Genomic DNA, 21,534 nt, shown 5'->3' with positions numbered 1-21,534 from the left:
GCTGACCTGCCCTCACACCGGCACTGCCCAGCTATCTGATGGCCTCTGCCTCCAAGTATTGCTCTCACCTCCTGTGTAAGCGTCATGTGCTTTTACTACCCATCATCGCAATTGTTGCTTCTCCCTTTATGCTTCTCTTTGGTATCATTTCTCTCTGCCATCTCTCCTCCTTCCCCAGCAGGCCCTGTGCCCATGTAAGCTGGGACTATCACAGCTCACAGTCCCTTAGCAGTGGTGCCACGGAACACACACGTTTCAGCTGAAATGGTTTTAAGTTAAAAGAGGGAAGATTTAGGTTGGATGTTAGGGGGAAGTTCTTCACTAGGAGAGTGGTTAGGCCCTGGAACAGGCTGCCCAGGGAGGTTGTGGATGCCCTGTCCTTGGAGGTGTTCAAGACCAGGTTGGACGGGGCCCTGGGCAACCTGATCTAGTAAAGGTGTATGTTTGGTGGCCCTGCCAGGCAGGGGGTTGGAACTACATGATCCTTGAGGTCCCTTCCAACCCGGGTCATTCTGTGGTTCTGTGAAAGAACCAGCTCAGGTGTTGGCCCCAGCGCAGCGCAGTGCTGAGTCAGTGTGGTTAGCCAGGGCTCCCTGCAAAGCTGTCAGGTTCACAGCGTTTATCCTGAAGTGGAAACAAGTAATGCCTTGTCTCACTGCTCATTTGCACAGGTGTCTCCATTCTGATCGTCCTCTTTTATTTTGTACTATTTTATTTTGTACTATTTTATTTTGTATCAGGCTTCATCTGGTCTGCACAGTCAGTGTGCTGTCCCCAGAGCAGGTAACAGAGCAGAGGGCCTTATTGATAGCCCACACTGCCATGCTCCCTGCCTGGGACTTCAGCTTTGAATTCCCTTTGCCAGAACGGTTCTAGATCATCCCCAGGATGGTGCTGCTTTTGGTGTTTCCCCATAACATCTGCTCTGGTTGTTAGGGTACTGCTGGGAGGGGAAATATACAGGGCATGAACTCACTGGAATGAGGAGGGCACAGACCCTGTCTCGTTACTGAATAATCTAACTTCTAAATGACTCTGTGTGTTTAATTTTTTGTTTACAAGTACATAGTGTGTTTTACAGCACAGCACAGAGGCAATAAGGCTTCTGTAAGGCTTCAGGGTGCACCTTTGAACTTTTTGCCAGAGCTCACTGGTAGGCAAGCACAGCTCCAGGCAACAGGAGAACAGATGAGGCTCCTGCTGGACACAATTTAAAACCTGTGAATTCTGCTCCATTTTTTGAAGGCCTGGTGTGAGCTGTGAGTTCCTCTGTATCACAGGAGTAGAAACTGAATGTGAGGAATGAGGTTTTGGGTGTGTTTTATTTTAGCATTGCCTGATGACCAGATCCCATGGTTCCCTCCTCCAACATAAAGGCCAGCCCAGACCTCAGACAGCCTTTCCTTCCTGCCATGTGTGGAGCGCTGCACGAGCTCGTGGCTGTATTCCCTCCTGGGACACAGTAGTCCCATTTGGCTTTCTAATTTATGAGTTTAATATGTATATGATGAAAGATTTACACTAAAATGTTCCCTCAGCTGGTTGCTGAAAGGTATTTTGGCAGGGCTTCTGTTCAGCTAAACAACAGTGTCAGTGAAGGACTGCCGCCATCAGATGTAAGCAAGCTTCCTGCACACTGAGGCACAGCTCCACCCGTAACATTTGTCTTCTTTTCTTTCCATTCAAATCAAAATTGAGAAAGCTACTGATAGGGCTAATGAATCACTCTTCCTTCATACGTTTTAAAGACCATCGTTTGCATAATAATTTAACTAATCTGTACTTACAACAGTATTGCTCAATTGCTGCCAGGAGATCCCCTGTTCAGATCCTGGTGCTGCTGAGCTTGCACTGTACTTCACAGAGGCACCGGGGTAGTGAGGTGACTACCATGATTCATACACCCCTGCTAGAGGAGAAGGGGTATTTTCACAGGTAGCTGTGAGTTTTAGGACACAGCTACACATTAGGCAGTGTTAACCCAGTCAGTAACGCAGTGTTGGGAGGTGAACCCTAAAAGGTACATAAGATGGAAAGATACTCGAGTTTTAACAATGCATCTCCCTCAGTCCCCAGAGGTACATCTGTGTATGCTGAGATCTGCCCCAATCTCTGCAGGCCTGTCTCATACCCACTCACCTTTCCTGAGAAGGAGCAGTCCCTGCGCTACGTGCTCTCAGAGACCTCATCTTCAGCGTGCGCTTGAAATGCAGCCCCAGCAGAACCCAGCTGGATGCGAGTCAACGCTCTCAGAGTGCTTCATTCAAAAACTTGGCCAACGCAAGTGTTGATGTTGTTTTAATGTAACAGCCCGGTGGCCAGAGCACGTAGCAGTGTGAGTGCCGGCTGTGTGCTCTGTCTGTGAGGAATGGCAGAGCCAGATGGAGGCCACGTCCCCGCCTCACGGGCAGCTGAGGATCCGAATGGCAGCGCTGGGCAGCAGGACCACCCTTCACCTCTGTGTACAGAGTGCTACATGGCACCAGAGAGATTGCAATTTATGGGGAATTTGTGGGGTGTGGAGGGAAGAAAAGAGGATAAAATGAGTGTGTGACGGTGTAGCCTCCAGGTCTTGGGTGTCAGAGGTGAGATAAGGGACAAGCGAAGAGCCCTGGGCATGAAGGAAGTTTTGTGTCAGTCCGGCGAGTGTGTAAAGTCAGATTAAGGTTTGAGCTGATCATTAACTGAAGGCAGCTGTGTTTGTGCAATGTTTGGTACGCTGACATCTGACACAGGTCCAACAAACACCATTGTCTGCCTGGCCGTGTTGATCACAGCTCCGCACAGTGGCTGCCCCATGTGCACTCTTCTCACCTCTACCTTTGCAGCTCACCAGAACCTTGACTTTGCTGTTGGGCCCGGCTCATTACAGGCTTAAACAGTTTATGATTGATCTCATGCAGTGCTTCGGTTAGTGACAGCCAGCAACTGTCTCAATCTGCAATTATTACTATAATTGGTTCTAAAATGCAGCAAGCTTTTGGTCAGGGTCCAGGAACCTTTTCATACATCTGGACAACTACTTCAGCTGGACTCAAAGGCAATACAGCAATATAAATAAAGCCCCAAAGTCGTGCAGGCTTAAAATAACCTTTAAAAATCAAAGGAAGACCACTCTGAAAACAGAGAATATCTTCAAACTCTATGCTTTTATTTCTTGCACAACAGAGCTTTGCTTTCCATTGTATGATGTTCCTCTAATTAGCTTATTTAAATCTCTCCATATGCACAGAAATTGTTCGTGCTTCCAGGCATGATTATAGCTGAAGGCCTTACCCACTGTTTAGTAAATACTCTTTTTTCTTCCTTTTTCTCATTTCCCCTCTACTCTGCACTGGTGAGGCCTCACCTGGAGTACTGTGTCCAGATGTGGAACCCTCAGAACAGGAGAGATGTGGACCTATTAGAGCACACCCAGAGGAGGGCCACAAAAATGATCCAAGGGATGGAACAGCTCTCCTGAAAGAACTGGGGCTGCTCAATATGGAGAAGGCTCAGGGGAGACCTGAGGGCGGCCTTTCAGTATTTAAGGGGGGAATATAAGGAAGAAGGGGACAGATCCTTTAGCAGTGTCTGTTGCGACAGGAGAAGAAGAAATGATTTTAGACTAAGAGAAGGGAGATTGTGATTGAGTTTAAGATAGAAGTTTTTCACAGTAAGGGTGGTGAGTACCTGGTACAATAAGGGTACTGGAAGAACTTGCCCAGAGAGGTGGTGGAAGCCCCATCCCTGGGCCCCATCCAAGGCCAGGCTGGACGGAGCTCTGAGCACCCTGATGGAGCTGTAGGTGTCTGTGTTCACTGCAGAACTAGGTGGCCTCAAAGGGTCCCTTCCAATTCAAAACATTCTGTGACTCTGTGATGTTCTTCTGAAAGCCACACACACACCAGGTATCAAAGCTCTCCCTGCAGAAGCAGGGCTGTCTAAAATCGCCTTCATTCTTCATTCTGATACATACAGAAGGCATGGGACTGTTTGAAAAGTTACAGCTTACATTTGTAAGATACACATACCATTCTATTTTTACTAGATATTTATTCTTAGATTATTTCAAATTTAGAAGTTAATAGGTTGGTGTAGTCCTACATCTTATACAAAGTCTAACAGACCAAGACAAAAGGTTACTAATGATTGCTATTTATTTTGTTAAGTCAATAAAAAGTGCATAGTACAAGCCCTTTATCCCAATCCAAGTACTCAGTAAAAGATTACTAGGAAACCGCAAATGGCACAGATGATTTTTTGTTTGGCATAATTCAGACATTTTAAACCACCGATTTACATTAGATACATCACATCATCACTCTTCCTTTTTCAATAATGACCATTACAAGGTTAAGTGATCTGCAGACAATACGTGAGTACATACGATTTCTCATTTTAGAGTATAGTAATTTTGTTAAGCGGACTCTAAAAATACTATTGTTTTAACAAAGTTCTAAGCGAAGGTATAATTGTAAACTTTCCTCCACACTTCCCAAGTTGCTACAACTTGTGTCTCTCACTGAGTTCAAACCCTTATTGCAGAATTAATCACACCCGAATGCATCCCACTTATCTCTTCTGCCTTTCTTTGCAAAATGTACCATAAGCACCTGGAACCAAGATGATACGGTTATACCACTGCAAACCACGTCACTAAAGGCCAGATTTCTGCCACTCTTACTAAAGCTGCTACTAGTACATTATCTCAGAGTAGTTCCACAAACTTCAGTGCAACCACCGGGTGAGTAAGGCACCACTTAACATGAATAAGAGTGGCAAAACAGTCCTATCGTTAGTCACTTTGTAATTACGAGTGGTGATCTGGAGGGCATGTCTAGAGAAAATATCAGGATTTAAAGGCATACATTTTGATCTGGGATAGTGGCCTGGCTCTTTAGTAAAATATTTCACAATAAAATATTTCCAATGTTTTTCTTTTACATAGAAAATTTAAAATAGCAATTTATATGAGGAAAAGCATACAGGCATTCAATCACCGGGACAGCTACTTGGAGGAATTTCAAGCACAGACAATTCATTTAAAAGTAAAACACAACATTACTGTGAGCAAGAAGTTTGTTTGCCAAGACCACTAGAGCTGGGAGCGCACAGTGAGCTTCATAAATACACCCACGGCCATTTAAGGAAAGCAGTAATGATCCTCATGGATGAGAAGCACCTGCTATAAATCTCACCAGCCTCCAGCAGGACGAGGAGTGGTTTGCTCTGGCTGAAATGAAACCTGTTTCTGTTGTTGTTTGTTGCTTTTTTGTTAGTTTGTTTTTTAATCAATGGGAAACCTGTTTTCTGCATTCAGTGGTGAAGGATTCAGGCCAAAAATTCTTGGAGAAAAGGTCAGTGTAGCCGATAATGCATATTTCTCTCTGGTTCAGCAAAATGATTCTGTACTACTTCCTCTGTTCCAAAGAGCATCACAAATATAAACGTACTAGGAAGGCAAAGAGCAAGCGCAGTCAGACTGTTTGTCCCAATGGCATCATTACACAGTGTTTGTGGCCTGGATGCCTTTAGACACAACAGGACAAACTCAGTTTCTCTGCTGCAACTCCATTGCTTTACACAGCACTGCACCTCTGCCACTGAGAGCACTAATTTGTCTGGATTTTTAACAGATACTCCGGTGCTTGGGAGCACACTATTCCAAAGAAATTTAAGGGGCAATTACATAAAGTTACAGAGGCTGTTCTTCAGGTCTGCACTGCTCCTTTGCGAGGAGGCTCAGCTGGCCCACCGTCTGCCTTGAGGAGGGCAAACCTGTGCCTGCCAACCACGGGATCTGAAGTGGGATTTTTGTGACAGCCCATTAATACAAACCTTTATGCATGTGAACAGTTCATCCCTTCAGCTCCACAACTAAAGACCTCAAGAAAGAATGGTTTCTAGAGTAAGGCCTTGAATCCCCATTTGTCTGCTCTACTGACCATTACGGAAAGAAGCTTTGTGTTGGTAACAAAAAAACGTTCTTTATGATATTCTCATCATTTTTTTTTCATATTGATCAAGAAAAATATACAGTGTTGCTTTTCTGTACATCTTTAAAATGTTCTTAAATTAATGTACATAAAAAATTCATTCCCATTTGCTACAATGGGAGATGTGCACCTGTACGCACACAGCCACACATACACACGCATAATCACACCACACATACACACAAGTATTAGAGGGAAAAGACATGCCATACATAGTCACCTGCAATTTCATTGCTCTACAATTACAACCAGTAGATAAGGATGACACGTTAGGAATTGTTGATAACATACAGGTGAAAAAACCTGAACATCCAGAACGTTTTGTATATAGGAAGCTGGTAACCTCTTGGTATGAATTCATCCTGCTCAACATACGGCACAGTATGGGTAAAAACTTAAGATACTAACTATTAAAAGACTAAAGAGGGACAGAACATTCTACCAAGCTCTTCTCACTTAAGATTTTTCTTTTCATAAATTCGATAAGTAAACAAATCTGGTTTTGGAATATACATTTTTGACAATACATTGAATAAGATATATCATTTATTAATGATAAAAAGAACATGATTAGATTAATTTTTGGTGGTATCCTGTTTTTTGTACAGCTCTCAGCACGTATGTCCAGGCTTTGACAGAGGCAATTATCACATTCACTTCTTTGCGTGCACACACACATGCACATTATTTAATTCTAGTGGAAAATTCGTGCTTTGGCCAACAACCCTGAAAACTATGTTAGTGGTCCAAAGACCAGGGCAAATATAAAGTAATTTCTTTGCTTTTTGCCATGTAAGTAAAATAATGGTTGTGACCATAACACAACTCTTCAAAGTATACTGGAGAAAAAATACCAATTTATCTGAAGAAGGATCAGTAATAATTTCCATCATTATAGATGCACAGGGATTTTAATTCTCTTTCAGTGAATAACAGAAACCACTGCAAAGAAATGAAGATTGCTGTAACAGAAAGACGCTGAGTGGAATGTCCGCAGTTATGATAACAACCAAAAAAACCCTGCAATGCCTCATCATCATTCAAATTATAATCTACCAGGGATTGTAGTAACATACAAAGCAAAAATTAACTTGAAGTAGCTAGAAGTAGTTCATGAACGTAACTGCTGAATGGTAATTCTGCGCTATATAAAGGAGAAAACAACAGTATTGAAGGGAGTTTTGCAGTAATCTGGTCACTTCGTTCATTTGGTCGTGCAAGGTTTTAGCTGCTGAACTTGTCTGATACTGAAAGCTCTAGTCCAGTGGTGGGGCTGGTGGTTCTTGTCCCTAGTGGTAGGACACAGGGAAAGAAAAAAGAGAGCACAGAGGATTAGGAAAAGCACCTCATGGAGAAGAATTGAGCGACTGAAAACCAAACCAAACCAAACAAAACAAAACCCCAGGAGAGTTACATTGTGCTTTAAGGTCTTTCATTACCTATTTCAGTCTCCAGTATATGAGCATCAGACAACAATACTGTTTCCTGTACCAACAGTGTTTTTTTCCAACATCCTACATCTAGGATGAAGGTCACCTTCCCAAGTTTTATGATGTGATTTTCTTTACTTCTCTAAAATTGTCACATAAGAAGGCAGGAGGCAGTTCCAACCAGAGACAGTGTCCACAGAACATCGTAACCAACTCCCAGGCACCTACATCTGTTCTGTCTCATGGCAGACCTCACAGTTGGCCTTTGCAATCCTACATTGTTTGACTTTACTTATTTTCATTGTTAATAGAATTCCGAGAAAGCAGAGAAGAAAATATACAAAGAACATTTTAAGGGTGGGGAGAGGAGGGGGAGACTATAGAACAGTCAGTGTTAAAACCAAATATAGTTAAGCTACTATAGTCACTTACATTATGTGGGCTGGTGGGTTTCCCGGCTGTGCTGGAATTTCTCAGGTTACCAGGTCTCAGTAAGAACAAGACGAATGCAATCACAACCCAGGCCATCACTACCATGGCAAAGCTGACAACATTGTCACTGGAGAAATTTGGTCCTGGCACTACATACAAGGAAAACTCAAGTTATAAAATGGAGTGACAGCAGGTCTTTCCTCTACATGAAAAGAAAACCTAAACCAAAACAAAACAAATCAACAACAACAACAAAAATCTAAGGATCCACTCTTTCTGGATCAAGAAGGTCTTGCCAATAATTGCACATTTGAAAATACCAACTTTTCCCCTCTGAAACACTATTTAAAATAATCAAATTATAGCTAATGTTGTCACGTGAACCAATGTACAGTTAACTAATCATGACCTGTGGTACTTACATGGCTCTATTTACACTAGTATTTAAAAACTAAACATCTTCATTAATTATCTGGATGATGGGGCAGAGCCCCAGGTGGGACTGTTCAGCCTAGAGGAGAGAAGTCTCCAGGGTACATCACCAATCTGTACAAATACCTGAAGGGAGAGTGCAAAGAGGACAGAGCCAGGCTCCTTTCAGTGGTACCCAGTGCCAGGACAAGAGGCAATGGACACAAACTGGAACACAGGTTGCTGAACATCAGGAAACAACTGTGAAGGTCACTGAGTGCTGGCACAAGCTGCCTAGAGAGAGGCTGTCGTCTCCATCCCTGTGGATACTCAAAAGCCACCCAGACCTGTGCGTGGGCACTCTGCTCTGGGTGTCTCTGTTTGAGCAGGGTTTGGTCCAGATGGACACAGAGGTCCATCCCAACTTCAGCCGTGCTGTAGTTTGGTGACCTAACAGTACTCACACAGCAGACCAACACTATTAAACACCATCAGACCTTGCGTCTTGACCACCACACGTGAAATCTGTGGCACAGCATGGAATTCAACTTGACTCTCAAGATAAGCATCTTAATTTCATCGGCATCTTCCCCTTCATGCTGACAATAAAGCAAGTAATATTCTAGTCCATAAAATCACATGAATCAAAGCACTTTGCTTAGTACTGCAAAAAGCTGATTTTCTTTTCTAGCTTCCTGAAAATGCACTTTCTGAAACCACAAGATCTATTATTGATTTTAAGTGTTAACTGTTTGTTTTCAAGGGCAATTAACATAAAGCTATAATAAATATCCTTCAGAACAAGGTCTTTTCTATTTCACTACTCTTGCCAAAACCTTTAACACATAACGACACTTGTATCCATCAGATTTTCCACTTGTTTCATCAATTCCTTGAACCATCTCATCTTGGAGTCAAGGCAGGATGCACTACTTGTTGGAAGCTGCTATTATCTAACAGCTGTTTGTTAGACAACTCATACCCAGTGAACTGCTGAAGTCAGTCACTTCCTTGAAGGTTACTGCTGCTACCGAAGAACCATCCCCATCACTGTGATACCAGGCACTGCTGTTATCAGAGGCTCTTTGAAAGCAGTTTCCTCATGACAGAGGAACATAACAGCTCAAACAGAGAAGCAGTGCACTCTGAATGAACACTGAGGCTGTTGTACTGATGTCCTTTACTGACATAATACCCACTCAAAAATGGGTATTTGGATGTCTGAACCCATAAAAGGTGCTATATGTGAGGAGTAGTGCAAAGATAATAAATGAGAATGTTACAGCCTTTAATTCATTAGTTTCTAACACAAGACTGACTCAGAAACTATAAATAATATGATTTAACAGTATTTTAAATCTTGGAAGACCTTCACTATATATGAAGGCCAGTAAAACAGCATACAATTTCATATGAAATGAATGACTACTTTACTTTTAAGCTTCCAGACAACATTAGCAACTACCCTGAGACCACCTTCAGCAGCACACAGGACAGCATGAGGTACCTGCTTTGCTGTGTATGCTCAGGAGAGCAATGAAAATTCAGGTGATGTGTTAGACTTGATTTTACCTACATTTGACGCTACAGGTCAAAGAAAGCAGTTGAAAGAATCACAGTGGGAGACCACAGGCATTCCTACAATACACAATTTCTACCCAGCCTGTTTTGAAATACAGTTTGGATCGAGCCAAATGCACCAAAATGTGTCCTAGACTAAGTAAGACAACAGCTGATCTAACACAGCTTGGCCCTGTACTACCTACTCAAGTACTTAATTATCAGTCCCTGGGAGACATCAATTGCTATGGAATACTGTGACATGTTTCACCCTTATAAGCTGTGTCACTGAGTGAAGTGAAGCTTATAGTCTCTAACCTGTCTAATCACAGACCACCAAATCCAGCCCAAGGTCTTTATTTTCATTGCATCTGATCCCTTGGGCTGAGTCTGCCTACCTACTCAGTGACTCTGAACGAAGCCTGGGAACAGCTCATCCCTTGGATTTTTTACTGTCATCTCTATGGAGGAGAAAGCTTTATGAGGGGCTGCTCTGAGACTGGGATTACCACTCATAGGAGATAATGATTACAGTGAGTCACAACTGTTGTTCCATGTACAAGATATAATTGTTTGGCTTGCTTTCACCTACAGAAGCAGAGACTGACAAGGCCCAACAGTAGGCCATGTAAGATAGCCTTCTCTCAGGAGGAGACAGGAAGGCAAAAAGAAATCTTATGTGATTGCCTCATTTAATGTTCCACGGTATGGCAGTCAAAGCTACTAAAATGATGAATTTGGAAAAAATAATTTCTATAAGACTGAAGGTCAACCGCATCATGATCACACGGCTGAAATCTCAAGAATTAAAATAAGCAGATGCCTTGTTAAGTACTCCTCACAAGAGATCAGTTCTCTTAAAGTGCTATTTTTCATTCAAAGCGAGGTTGCACTCTAGAGAAACAGGAGGAAAGACTGCATTTCTTTTACTGCAAAAGTACAATCTCTGCAGTGCTTTTAGTCTGCCATCTCATGGCAGTACTATTTCCTTTTGGATGGTCAGCTTTTAACCGTTTAACTTCTCCAGTGAGGAAAGGCAAAAGTTCACTCTCAGACTTGCACCTTTCCACAGTGTTTTTAGTCTTGCCTGTTCTGTAAAATAAATGCATGAAACCATATAAAGAGAGGTATCTTATAGATGGATCATCAAGGAAGACAAAGAGCCTGTGGGACCTTCAGCAGATAATCCATGCAAGCTGACAAAATCAAAGGCAGGGATAAGAAAACTGAAGAGATCTGAAGAGTGGAGGAGGGGAGAAGGGAATTACCAGAAAAGGGAGGGAAGAGCTGGCAGACATTTCATGCCATTAGATCAGGCTGCTGCGACTTCCCCGGTGGAATACAACTCAAGATGAGTCACAGATTCATTCTAATATACATAAAAATTTGAAAGCAGGGTAGACAACATTTCAGACAGTCATCTCTGACTGTTAACATTACAAACCAGTAGAGCACTGAGAATAAAAGTACTCGAAATATGATGTGGTAATTTCAGGCCATAACATCTGGAAATTGCTCGAACACAGATTAAAATCAGGTGGCAGCCCCTAATTTCCTTTCACGGGATAGGATGACTTTGAAGGGCCATGAGCCATTTAGCCATCAGAGGAGCCCAATTGCAGCTGTAGAGCCTCCTTGGGCTGGATGAACCACTGATACTGCAATTGGAAAATGCACTCCAATGCACTCACTGAAATGGAGGGAAAAGTGATCAGATTGTTGCATGCTTTACATCACAGCAGGTATCTTGATGGAGAACAGCCATCAAGCAGAGTGCCCAAATGCTCCCTGAAGTGGTGCTCATTTCCTCCCGCATGTAGGAGTGTAAATCTGAAAGCACTGGTTCCTATCATGGTAGGAAACATAATAGTGCTAACAACTGTAAGTAAGAATGCAGAGCTACTAAGACAAAAATGTGAGTGAGGGAGTGCTGCACTTCAGCTAGTGCTACTGTTTTGATTTGGTTCCAATTATCTACTAAGGATTTTATACCAAGAGTTGAAGAAACAAAGTGTTCTCGGGAAGAATCAACGTACAGTGTTCCTGATGACTTCCAGCTGGTAGCGACAGCACAAGCACAACACATGATGCTGCAGTGACACAGGCTGAGCCACAGCCCTGACGTTTCCCAAAACAAAACCACGCACATTTCATCAGTTATTCCACAACCCTGCAACTTAAGAATCTGTCTATGACAACATCCCCAGCTGCACTTCCAAAAGGAAAGACCAAATCCAGGCAATGAGCAAATGGGTGGGAGTGCAATGAGTTTCTTCATATCAGGGTCTGGAAATGAGGAATCAAAGGAAGGGAGTAACACAGAATGAAGCCTGGAGAACAGGAGGTCCAACTCAAGTTCGTCATGATACAGCTGAAAAGAAAGGGAATGAAGCAACAGACAGAAGACTGGCCCAGAATTGTTTCGATCTATGTCTGAAAATGTCTCTAGAAGCTTCTCCAGGCTCAATCTGTTTATTTTTGCCTTTAACTCCTGGGAGTCTCACAGAGCTCACGTTGGCTCAAGCACAGAACCACAGAAGAATCACACAGAAATCTGACAAATGGGCAGTCACTGTGATTGCATCAGCAAAAAAAATACCTTTGCTGGAACTAAATTTAAGGCAACATAATAATGTAGAAGAGGATTTACTCTATAATTTCTGCTTTGGGTTTTTGAAGCAAACCACTGGTTTGGAACAATCGCTGCCAAATTGCCTGCATCTGCACATCCAGCTATTGCAAGGATCTCTTTCAGGATGGAAAGCTATTTGCCACAAACCGTTCACATCTCCCCTATACTGTGACTTTATAGCTTGAAAGACAACCCACCAGCTTTGTGCCTATACAAAACAGGACTTACTCATTTATACAGCCCTTAGCCGGAGAGCTTCATAAATATTGATGACTCCTCAGGTTTAAGTAAGAATGTATCATTGCTTGGTTTCAACTGTGAACTACAGCTCACAAGGCTGCATAGCCTAATTCCTGTCATCTGCCTTTCCCTCTTCTGGGTTCAAGAAAACAATTGAGATTCAAGAAGAAACCAGACATAGCAGCCTAAGGAAGGACACTAGAACGTCTTCCTAAGGATAGGTGCACTGGGGGGAAGGAGTCATGATGGAGGTCCCAGACATATAGTTAACTTGGAAAGCCCATATGGAAAACGTACAGCCAGTAGCAATGTTATGGCAGATGTGACTCCCACTTTTTGTTTATTGTTTTTTATTTTTTTTCAGGGAGCATCTGCTGAAGTTCATAGCTTTTCCCCTTCTGCCCAGCTTAACAATGAATCTGAATCTTCATGCTGGGAAGACACAGTGCAAGTACAACCCAGATGCCCATCTCCGAACAGGATTCACTGTAGAGTGATGCAGGACCATGTGTGAAGGAAAGCATGCACTCACCCCAGGATCCTAGAAACCTTTACCAGCTCCCAGACCCATAGGAGACACAAACACTTCTAGAAGAGCAACAGCAGCTCCTACTTGCAGGAGCACTGCTCAGGTGTTCCCTGGAAGCCTTACAATAGTCCAAATGCAGGCTAATTGAGTAAGCTCATATGCTCACCCATATAGTGGAGCAGTACAGGAAAAAGAGATCCACTTCATTTTTATTTATAAGCACTTGGCAATGTTTCCTTTAGAGCATGAAAAGCATAAACAGAGAGCCTCGGGGCAAGTTCACATTACTGCATAATCTCTGCACAGCTATACTTCTCAGCAGAAGCTGGTAACGTTTGATTATCCCAGTCGTGCTCGCTGTTTGGAAGCTTTTCTTGATGGGTTTCACAGCAAGTTTCAAGGAATCGTACATATCAGTACCCTGCTTCATTAACTATACAGCCACCAAGTCAAACAGAAATGCAGTTGTGGTCTATGTCAGCTTATCAGACAAAGCTGCCTCTGCTCAGTATCCAGTGATATTCAGCTGCCATGACAGTGAGGAGGAAAAATAAAGTTCTCCTCCAAATTCTCTCTTTTGGGAGAATTTTAAATAATCTTACTTGGAAGTTAGTGGCAAGATACAGTAATACTTGGGGCTTGATCATCCGTGGTGCTGGTGTACTGACATCTCCCACTTGCTCACCATCCTCTTCCATATGATGCATCTCATGCACAAATGTTAAATCTGAGTCACAGATTCTCAGGAATTACCTCCCTCACATAGTGGTTTCAGTACCGCAGTATTTTATTTCATTTAATATGCTCTTATCACATTTAATTACAGCTGTTTATTTTACTCCCATGCCCCTGATCTCAACAGTTACTCACATTCCTGAAGGCATTCTGTGTCTGTGCAGTACGACTGTGATTGTCTCAGCTGGAACAGAAAAAGAAAGGCATGACAGTTAGCAATGAGACCTGGTCAGCTTGTACCGAAATAGAGATTCAGTGTAATACCAGAGCACAAGTTCAAGATAAGGGAAACTGTAACTTTCAGTGCATCACACAGCTTATGGTATGCAAAGAAACCCAGGTACTGATGTAGTTTCCGAACCCAGTTTACACTGGAACTTTAAATCACGTGATGTAACAACAACTGATCAGACTGCGATAACAGCTATATAGAGAGATGTAGAATTAAAGTTCCACATTTGAATTTATCAATTACTATAACTTCATCTAAGATCTTTTAAGAACAGATTTCAATTTGTATCTTACTGTTTTACCTGCTTATTTATGGATAAAAATTCTAACACTGTTACAGACCAGGTAAGCTTGCTGCTGTAAGAAAAGTCAACACTGGACAACCTGCCTATCAGTACAACTATTTTATTGATGACAGAATTGCTAAAGACACACAAATATTACGTTCTTTATCAGGAGAGGTTAGGTGGATGGGATTTAATCTGCTGTATTATGGAAATAGGCTCTGTTCCTTGCTTAGGTAAACTACACTGATGAATAATAACAGTTCTAAAATCACAGAATGGCTGTGATGCCTTGGTTAGACTACTTCCTTCTTGACATGTTTTATGCCTCAGTAATGTCACAAATCCCAATGCTTCTTGTCACAGCAGGGTAATCTGTTCATTATCAGTGTGAACACAAATGCAAGACAGAAGAGATGTTCCATATAAAATAAATAGGTAACCATATCCTGGGTCGCACCAAGTGAAGTGTGACCAGCAGGTCAAGGGAGGTGATTCTGCCCCTCTACTCTGCTCTTGTGAGATCTCACCTGGAATGCTGTGTCCAGTTCTGGTCTACATATTAGAAAGAAATCCATACTGTGAGAGTGGTGAAGCTCTGGAACAGGATGCCCAGAGAGTCTGTGGATGTCCCTCCCTGGAAGCTGGATGGGGTTTGGAGCAACCTGCTGTAAGTGGGAGGTGTCTCTGCCTGCAGCAGAGGGGTTTAGACTAGCTGACCCTAAAGGTCTCTTCCAACCCAAATCATTCTATGATTCTATGATACTTACTTTACCAGAAAAATGGTATCAAAGCATGCATACTCCCTGGCCTTTTTATGTAACAATGAAGGCTCATTTTATCTTCAACCTTTGGACATCTTTCTCAAGGTAGAGGCTTTACATTAGCAGACACTACCAAACTGGAATATCTGATACTCAGAGATTCCTGAACTGAGAAGGCTGGATAATACTCTGACCATATTTTAAAAATACCAGCAACAAAATCACCTTCAATTCTTATTAAGGATTAATACTGGAAGGGGCTTAATTACAATCCCTGATTTGTAAAATGCCTGCAGTGTGCAGGTGTTCTTTGACACAGAATTATGCTCAGAATTAAGACAAGTAATAAGTACCTGATCAGAAGCAGCACAGGTCAGCCAGCATATAACATCCACCTGTCCCTGCTCCGTCCCCATGGTGGCTGGGGACAGTGCTATCCTGTTTGTCCAAACTGACAACACTGCCCTGGGGTTCTCCAGGCACGATGTTATCTACATCCATTTCCATAGGTTACACCTGTCCAAATACTACTTTGTAAAACCACATCATTCGTGTTTCTATAAAAGCATCTCAGAAGTGCTATGTACACTATTGCCATTTCTGCATCAAAAGGCCACGTTCTGCTTGAAAATGCCTGCTGATGGAGCAGGCATCCTCCTCAAGACACAAGAAGCATTAAAGCCCTGAGATTTTGTGAGCCCAGAGGATGATGTCTGATGTGAGGATTTTGCTTGTTGTCTGCAAGACACAGAGTTTTATCTCATCGGCAAACCTGGGGGCTTCTCTAAAGTCAGTACAGGCTCCAGAACTCTAGAAAGATAAGTACTGCTGGAAATACCAATGACAGAAATATTTCAGTAAGCAAGAAATGCCATTAGGACTTGTTCTACAGATCTCTGCTGAAAAAGCAAAAAAGATAATAGCCTTCCAATAAAGTTTACTTATGTATGGAGGAACAATGCAGAGAGGAACTTTTACAAAGTGCAATCACCCATACTCTGACAATAGGACTGAGGCAACAGACATCCCATTTCTTCCACGGTGATTGAGAAATTGACTGTACAAGGCAGGATTAAAAACCTCACTTTATCACGTGAAACAGTTACAGGAAGAAAAAGGAGAAAACTGGATTTTTATAGGTTTTCTTTTTAATAACCCATATAAAATTCCTCTAAATAGAAAACAATACATAACCATATAAGTGCAGATTTAACAATCCCAGCTAAAAAAATTACACTGCGCAGCCCCTGTGAGTTCATATGCAGCAATAAAAATATTCCTCAGAAAATTAACTATTCCAGTTAATACAAAAATTTCTTACAAAAACCACTCATGCCAGAAACGATGTGACTGACAGCACAGGATCACTGCCCACTGAGCCAGCAAGGCTTTGAGAAGCCAAAGATGAGAAGACAAAAACCCATTCACCATCTCCTCATGCTCACTTCTTTCCCTGCCATACACGTAAAACTTCTCCATCCCACGAGGACCAGCAGCAGGAGGGCTCTGTATTCCAGCTAACAAATGTGTCTCAATGACAAGCTGTGTGCTGCTCTCCTGGGATGAAACATGGCAGATGACTGAAAATGAGCAGCAGTAAAAACAGGTTTTTCTCAACTCTCTCAGGTGAAATAGGTTGCAACTCTGTAACCCAGCACAAATATGATATTTTACAGTCACTAAATTAGCCAAAAGACAAGAAAAGATTCTGGCACATGCAAGAAAGGCTTATGTAAGGTGAATAGCTGGAAAAGGTAACACCTTTTGCTCAAACAAGGCCGTTCCTTTGCCTAGCGATTAGCTCTCCTTGCTGACAGCTGCACCATCCTTAAGAGACATAGCAGCTGCTGGAAAAAGACTTGAATGTGAGACAGTAGCCAGATGATGGAAAAAAGAGCAGTTTTTCAGCAGCCATAGCACAGACAGACACAGTAAAGGGATCCCACTCTCAGCTCTGGACATTTTCTGCAAAGTTTTTGATGTTTCTTCCTATGCAAACCTAACAGCTGAGCAGACAAACACGCTGCTGTGTGGTCAGGCGTGAAGTTTTCCTGCATGCTAGCTGCTCCACAACATCACAAGCGAAGCAGTGAGCCCAGTGAAGCAGCTTCGTCTAGCTCAACAGAGAACTTGCTTTTCCAATACAGTGACCTCAGCCACTGGGATCATTTCAGTCTTCCCATGAAAGAAGTTCCGCTGCTTTGCATTTCCCACTCAGCACAGGCAGCTACTGTGGAGGACAGTGGCCCACCTTCACAGTAACAACTCCTTGTGTCAGCTCCCTCGCTTCCTCTTCAGAGGACTTTTCTGAAACTCCACAGCTGAGATTCCTGCTGCCACAGGGTGCCACAAACTGACAAACTTAAGTCTGAGAAATATCAGGAAGACAGTGATGGTGACACAGCTCACAGGTTTGTCATCACCCAGAACAAACGGTGGCATAATCCCCATCCAAAAGCACTTCTCAGCTCTTAAAACAATGTCACAAATAGGTAAGGAAACAAGAGGAACAGGACTAGTAGCAGGAACGCGAGGCCATAATCAATGACATCTACTGTCAGTGGCAGATGAGCTGAAAATAAGTTGTTTATGTAGCAATAATTAAAACTACTGGCTTTTAGAGAAACTTGAAACTGCTCAGAAGAGAAATAAGTCCTCAGAAAAGACATGATGGAAAAATTAGCAAGCTTATGAGCCAGGTCATGAAAAGATTCCCATAGCAAAGACTGCAGTGGAAGGATGCCCAGAGAAACGTGTGAAAGGAACAGATAAATTAGGTTCCAAGATAAGTGAACAGGAATGGATAGTGGTGGGAAAAGGGAAAGGGTAGATAAGTAGGGAATTAAGGACAAATAACAAGGCGTAGTCATTTATCCCATGAATAAAAGTTTAAGATGGAACCATAAGGACTGCTGACAGAAAAGTTTGTGTGATAATAAGGGAAAAATATCATCCCTTGTGAAAATACCTTTTTTGCAACTCAGAACAGTTGTAAGCTCTGCCTTTTCTCCCCAACTATGCCACAAGATGACAACCCTGTGACATATTCCTGATCGGGATCTGATGCTTCTGGGTAATGAAATCACTGTTTAAACCTTGTTGGCAGCCACATCCAAAGTATATAAATGATTTAGCAGACAATGAGATAAATAAACTGCTGTGGTATGATAGGCCAGTCCCAAATGTGGGCCAGGCTGCCAATTGAACTGAAGTATTATCCACAGAGTTCAGATTTAAAGAAGCATAAATTTGACATCTACGTGCATTATTCTACTACAAGCTGGCCAACAGAAATAAGAGACAAATAAAGTGGAAAGAAGGGCATTTCGATGGTATTAAATTGTATTTTAAATTGCATCAGCTTCTCTTAGAGATACGAGAAAGAAAACAGTCAGCACCACCTTTCTGACTCCCACATTTTTATGAGAAGTGTGGAACTAAGATAAAATAAATACAAGCTCATACTGGGACACTAACAGTCTGGTACAAAAATATCAAGTTTGGTCCTGAGAGGTGACAAATTATTGTCTGCCCCACAGCAACACTGAAGAAAGAATGGACAGTGAGAGTAAAAGGTAATTTCATGCTCTCCAGCTGCCTGGCTACCAGTTATACACTGGAAGCAGTAGCAGCAGCTACTAAAAGAAGAATTTGGAAGGCAAATGCCATGGAACATGTGTAACAAGTCTTTAGGCCAACTTCCACATTTAGAAGGTCACCTTAAAGTTTCACAGACTCATTCAGTATAGTTCTGCTCTGCTTTGAATAGAAGGCCATTTCAGTAGGGGAACTCATTCTTGCTGGAAGCCTGAAGGATTATTTAAGTCAGGCTTATCTGTGCTGACATCTTGAGAGCGTTTCAACCATTTGAAGCACACAACGTAGATCTGTTTTAGTCATCTGTGTTTATTCTGTGCTGTTTGCACAAAGTCTCACTCAGCCAGGATTCATGGCTATGCTGGATACTACTCCAGACTATGCCAGTTTATGATAAGGAGACTCTAAAATGACCTGGCCAAGAGGATTATGATAGAAGAGCGGTTGAATCACTTTTTTTTTGTTAAATACCTTGAAAATTTGCATCTTTTTGCTTTAGAAATCGAACAGCACCTCAAAATATGAAGCAGATTAATACATATATATAAATCTATACGCACACACACATATATTTGCTCTGTATTCCCTGGAGTCTTTGAGACATTCAAGCCTTCTGATACAGTAACAGAACTAGACATGGGCCATTACTTTGCAATTAGCTACAAAAGAACATAGCACAAAGCTGTAATTCCCATAGAGGTCTGTAAGGTCATCATATCTCAGCAGAACTGCTGGCAGTTCATTAGAATGGGTGCTTCTGTATTACAGAACTAAAAATGCTTTGCATAAAGAACATATTGCTCATTTATGTAGAACCTGATATGAGAGAATTCGAAATCAAATAATACTTTATTGGAGAAAAAAATGAGGAAAGAAAAAAAAAAAAAGGGCCTTGATGCCATACAAAGTTATGTGCCACCAGTTCACTCCGACTCTTAAGTTGCCATACACAGGTCTTGGGCTTCACAAAAGATGCTCCCTGCTGGATTATCCCAAACACACACACTGTGCTTCCAGTCTAGTTTTCAGGCTTGAACTGGGCCTTGGAATCATGGATCACCCATGCTCACTCAGAGAACATGGAAGGCTTAAAGAGTAACAAAGTGTGATCAGATTTTCATTTTGCATGAGAAATGTTAAAAAGGGGGAAATGTAGATTTAAATATAACATCATTATAACCCAGAGGTTTGCTATCCTCTGCCACAACTAAGACAGAAATAATTTCCTCTTGACACCACAGAACATCCTTCATTTGGTTCTTCCAAACAACCGGCCCCTTGTCTAACTGAGTCCCCCCGCATTAAAGTATTTTTAATGTCTGTTGCTCTTCCCTCTTGAACTTTGGCTCTTTTTGTCAAAATAAGTTTTGTAGGAGGAGGAGCCGGAACAGGAGACAAAGTCATACAAGCTAACAGATCTGTTATTGTCTCTTAATAACTTTTATGTATCTGCAAAGGATGGAAAATCTGGTGATATTTTTCTTCTCTGCCTACTTCCTTGTATGGCAGTTCCCAATTAACTGCTATATCCGTAGAGTAAACAGCAAACCCAACGTACAATAGTCAAATTGTTAGACAACTCCAAATCACAACAGATGGTGCCATGGGTATTACACACTGCAAATGATATTTATGAAGTCCCAGTCAAAGACTTTAGATCTCTGCTGTTTGCTTGTTATACTTGGAAATCATAATATCTGCTTATTATTTACAGGGGCTATGCTACAGGAGCTCACTATGTGCAAAATACCAAAGAAAACCTTGAAAAATTCACTCCAGGAAAAATAGCAGAACAATTACGATAATTTAATTAAGATAATTCAATGCCACTGATGCATCAGTGCACAAGTTATAATAACTGTGGGTATGAATGGTATCTTCCAGTTAGCCTAATAAGCAGTAAAAAATCTTTACAAATGTCATGTGAGTTAAGGATACACAATCTATTGTTCAGAAAACCTTCAAGATATCACGTATTAAGGAAACAAAACAGAACCACACTTTGTCAAGTAAACTGAAGGACAGAAAAATAATCCAGCCACATAGATAGAGAGATAATTAGGCTTTTTAAAACAGACTGCTTGTTTCTTTGTAACTTTCTGTGGTATTTCTAGTAGCAGAGATGAAGAAGAGTTTAAATGACAATATCAAGGCTTTTTCTTTGAATAAGTATGAACGTACTAAATTGCAATGAGAGGATGAACTGAAGTATACATTTAGGGTAGAGATTTAAACTATATTTTACCTAAACAAAATTCTAATGTATCCATCCATGAAATATTGTACTTGGAATACCGAATGCATTTTATAAGAGTTTCAAAGTAAATGCACCAATTAACTTGGAAATTAGAAGTTACACTTCTGGGAATTAAAAGAACTTCAGAACATAAACAGACTTTTTGACCTACTGACCTTAATATCACTGGAATTTTCCATACAGTTTACTCTTTTTTGCATAAAGTAACTACTGCACTGCAGAACTCTATAAGTCCATTTCCATTCTCGAGCAGCTCTCAGAACTACGTTGTTCTTCTAACAAATTTGATTTAACTCTGAACTTCTGAATTTACAGTGCTTGGTCTGGAGATAATTAACAACCACCTGTTGAGTTCTGACAAGTGCTCCCAAACAATAACATCACTCCAATGTGCTCTCCCGTGTTTCATACCTATCAACAAGAATTAACAATTTAGTAGGTAGCAGTAAAAAAC

The 21,534-nt window shown here is 41.7% G+C and overlaps 1 protein-coding gene across 3 annotated transcripts in view; it reads right to left on the bottom strand.

Moving 5' to 3' along the window:
* Positions 1-4,116: 4,116 nt before the first annotated feature.
* SMIM14 (small integral membrane protein 14) overlaps positions 4,117-21,534 on the bottom strand; it is a 33,582-nt gene continuing 16,164 nt past the window's right edge. For all 3 annotated transcript variants that reach the window (XM_015862505.2, XM_015862504.2, XM_015862506.2), the window contains exons 3-5: positions 14,083-14,131; positions 7,841-7,989; positions 4,117-7,267 (exon numbers count right to left, since the gene is read on the bottom strand). In XM_015862505.2, coding sequence (XP_015717991.1) covers positions 7,235-7,267; positions 7,841-7,989; positions 14,083-14,131 — 231 coding nt within the window. In that variant the 3' untranslated portion in view covers positions 4,117-7,234. The remainder of the gene's footprint in view (positions 7,268-7,840; positions 7,990-14,082; positions 14,132-21,534) is intronic.

This window comes from Coturnix japonica, chromosome 4 (assembly GCF_001577835.2).
Source record: "Coturnix japonica isolate 7356 chromosome 4, Coturnix japonica 2.1, whole genome shotgun sequence".
In the NCBI taxonomy this organism is placed as follows: Eukaryota; Metazoa; Chordata; class Aves; order Galliformes; family Phasianidae; genus Coturnix; species Coturnix japonica.
This window is presented reverse-complemented; position numbering and strand designations above follow the sequence as displayed.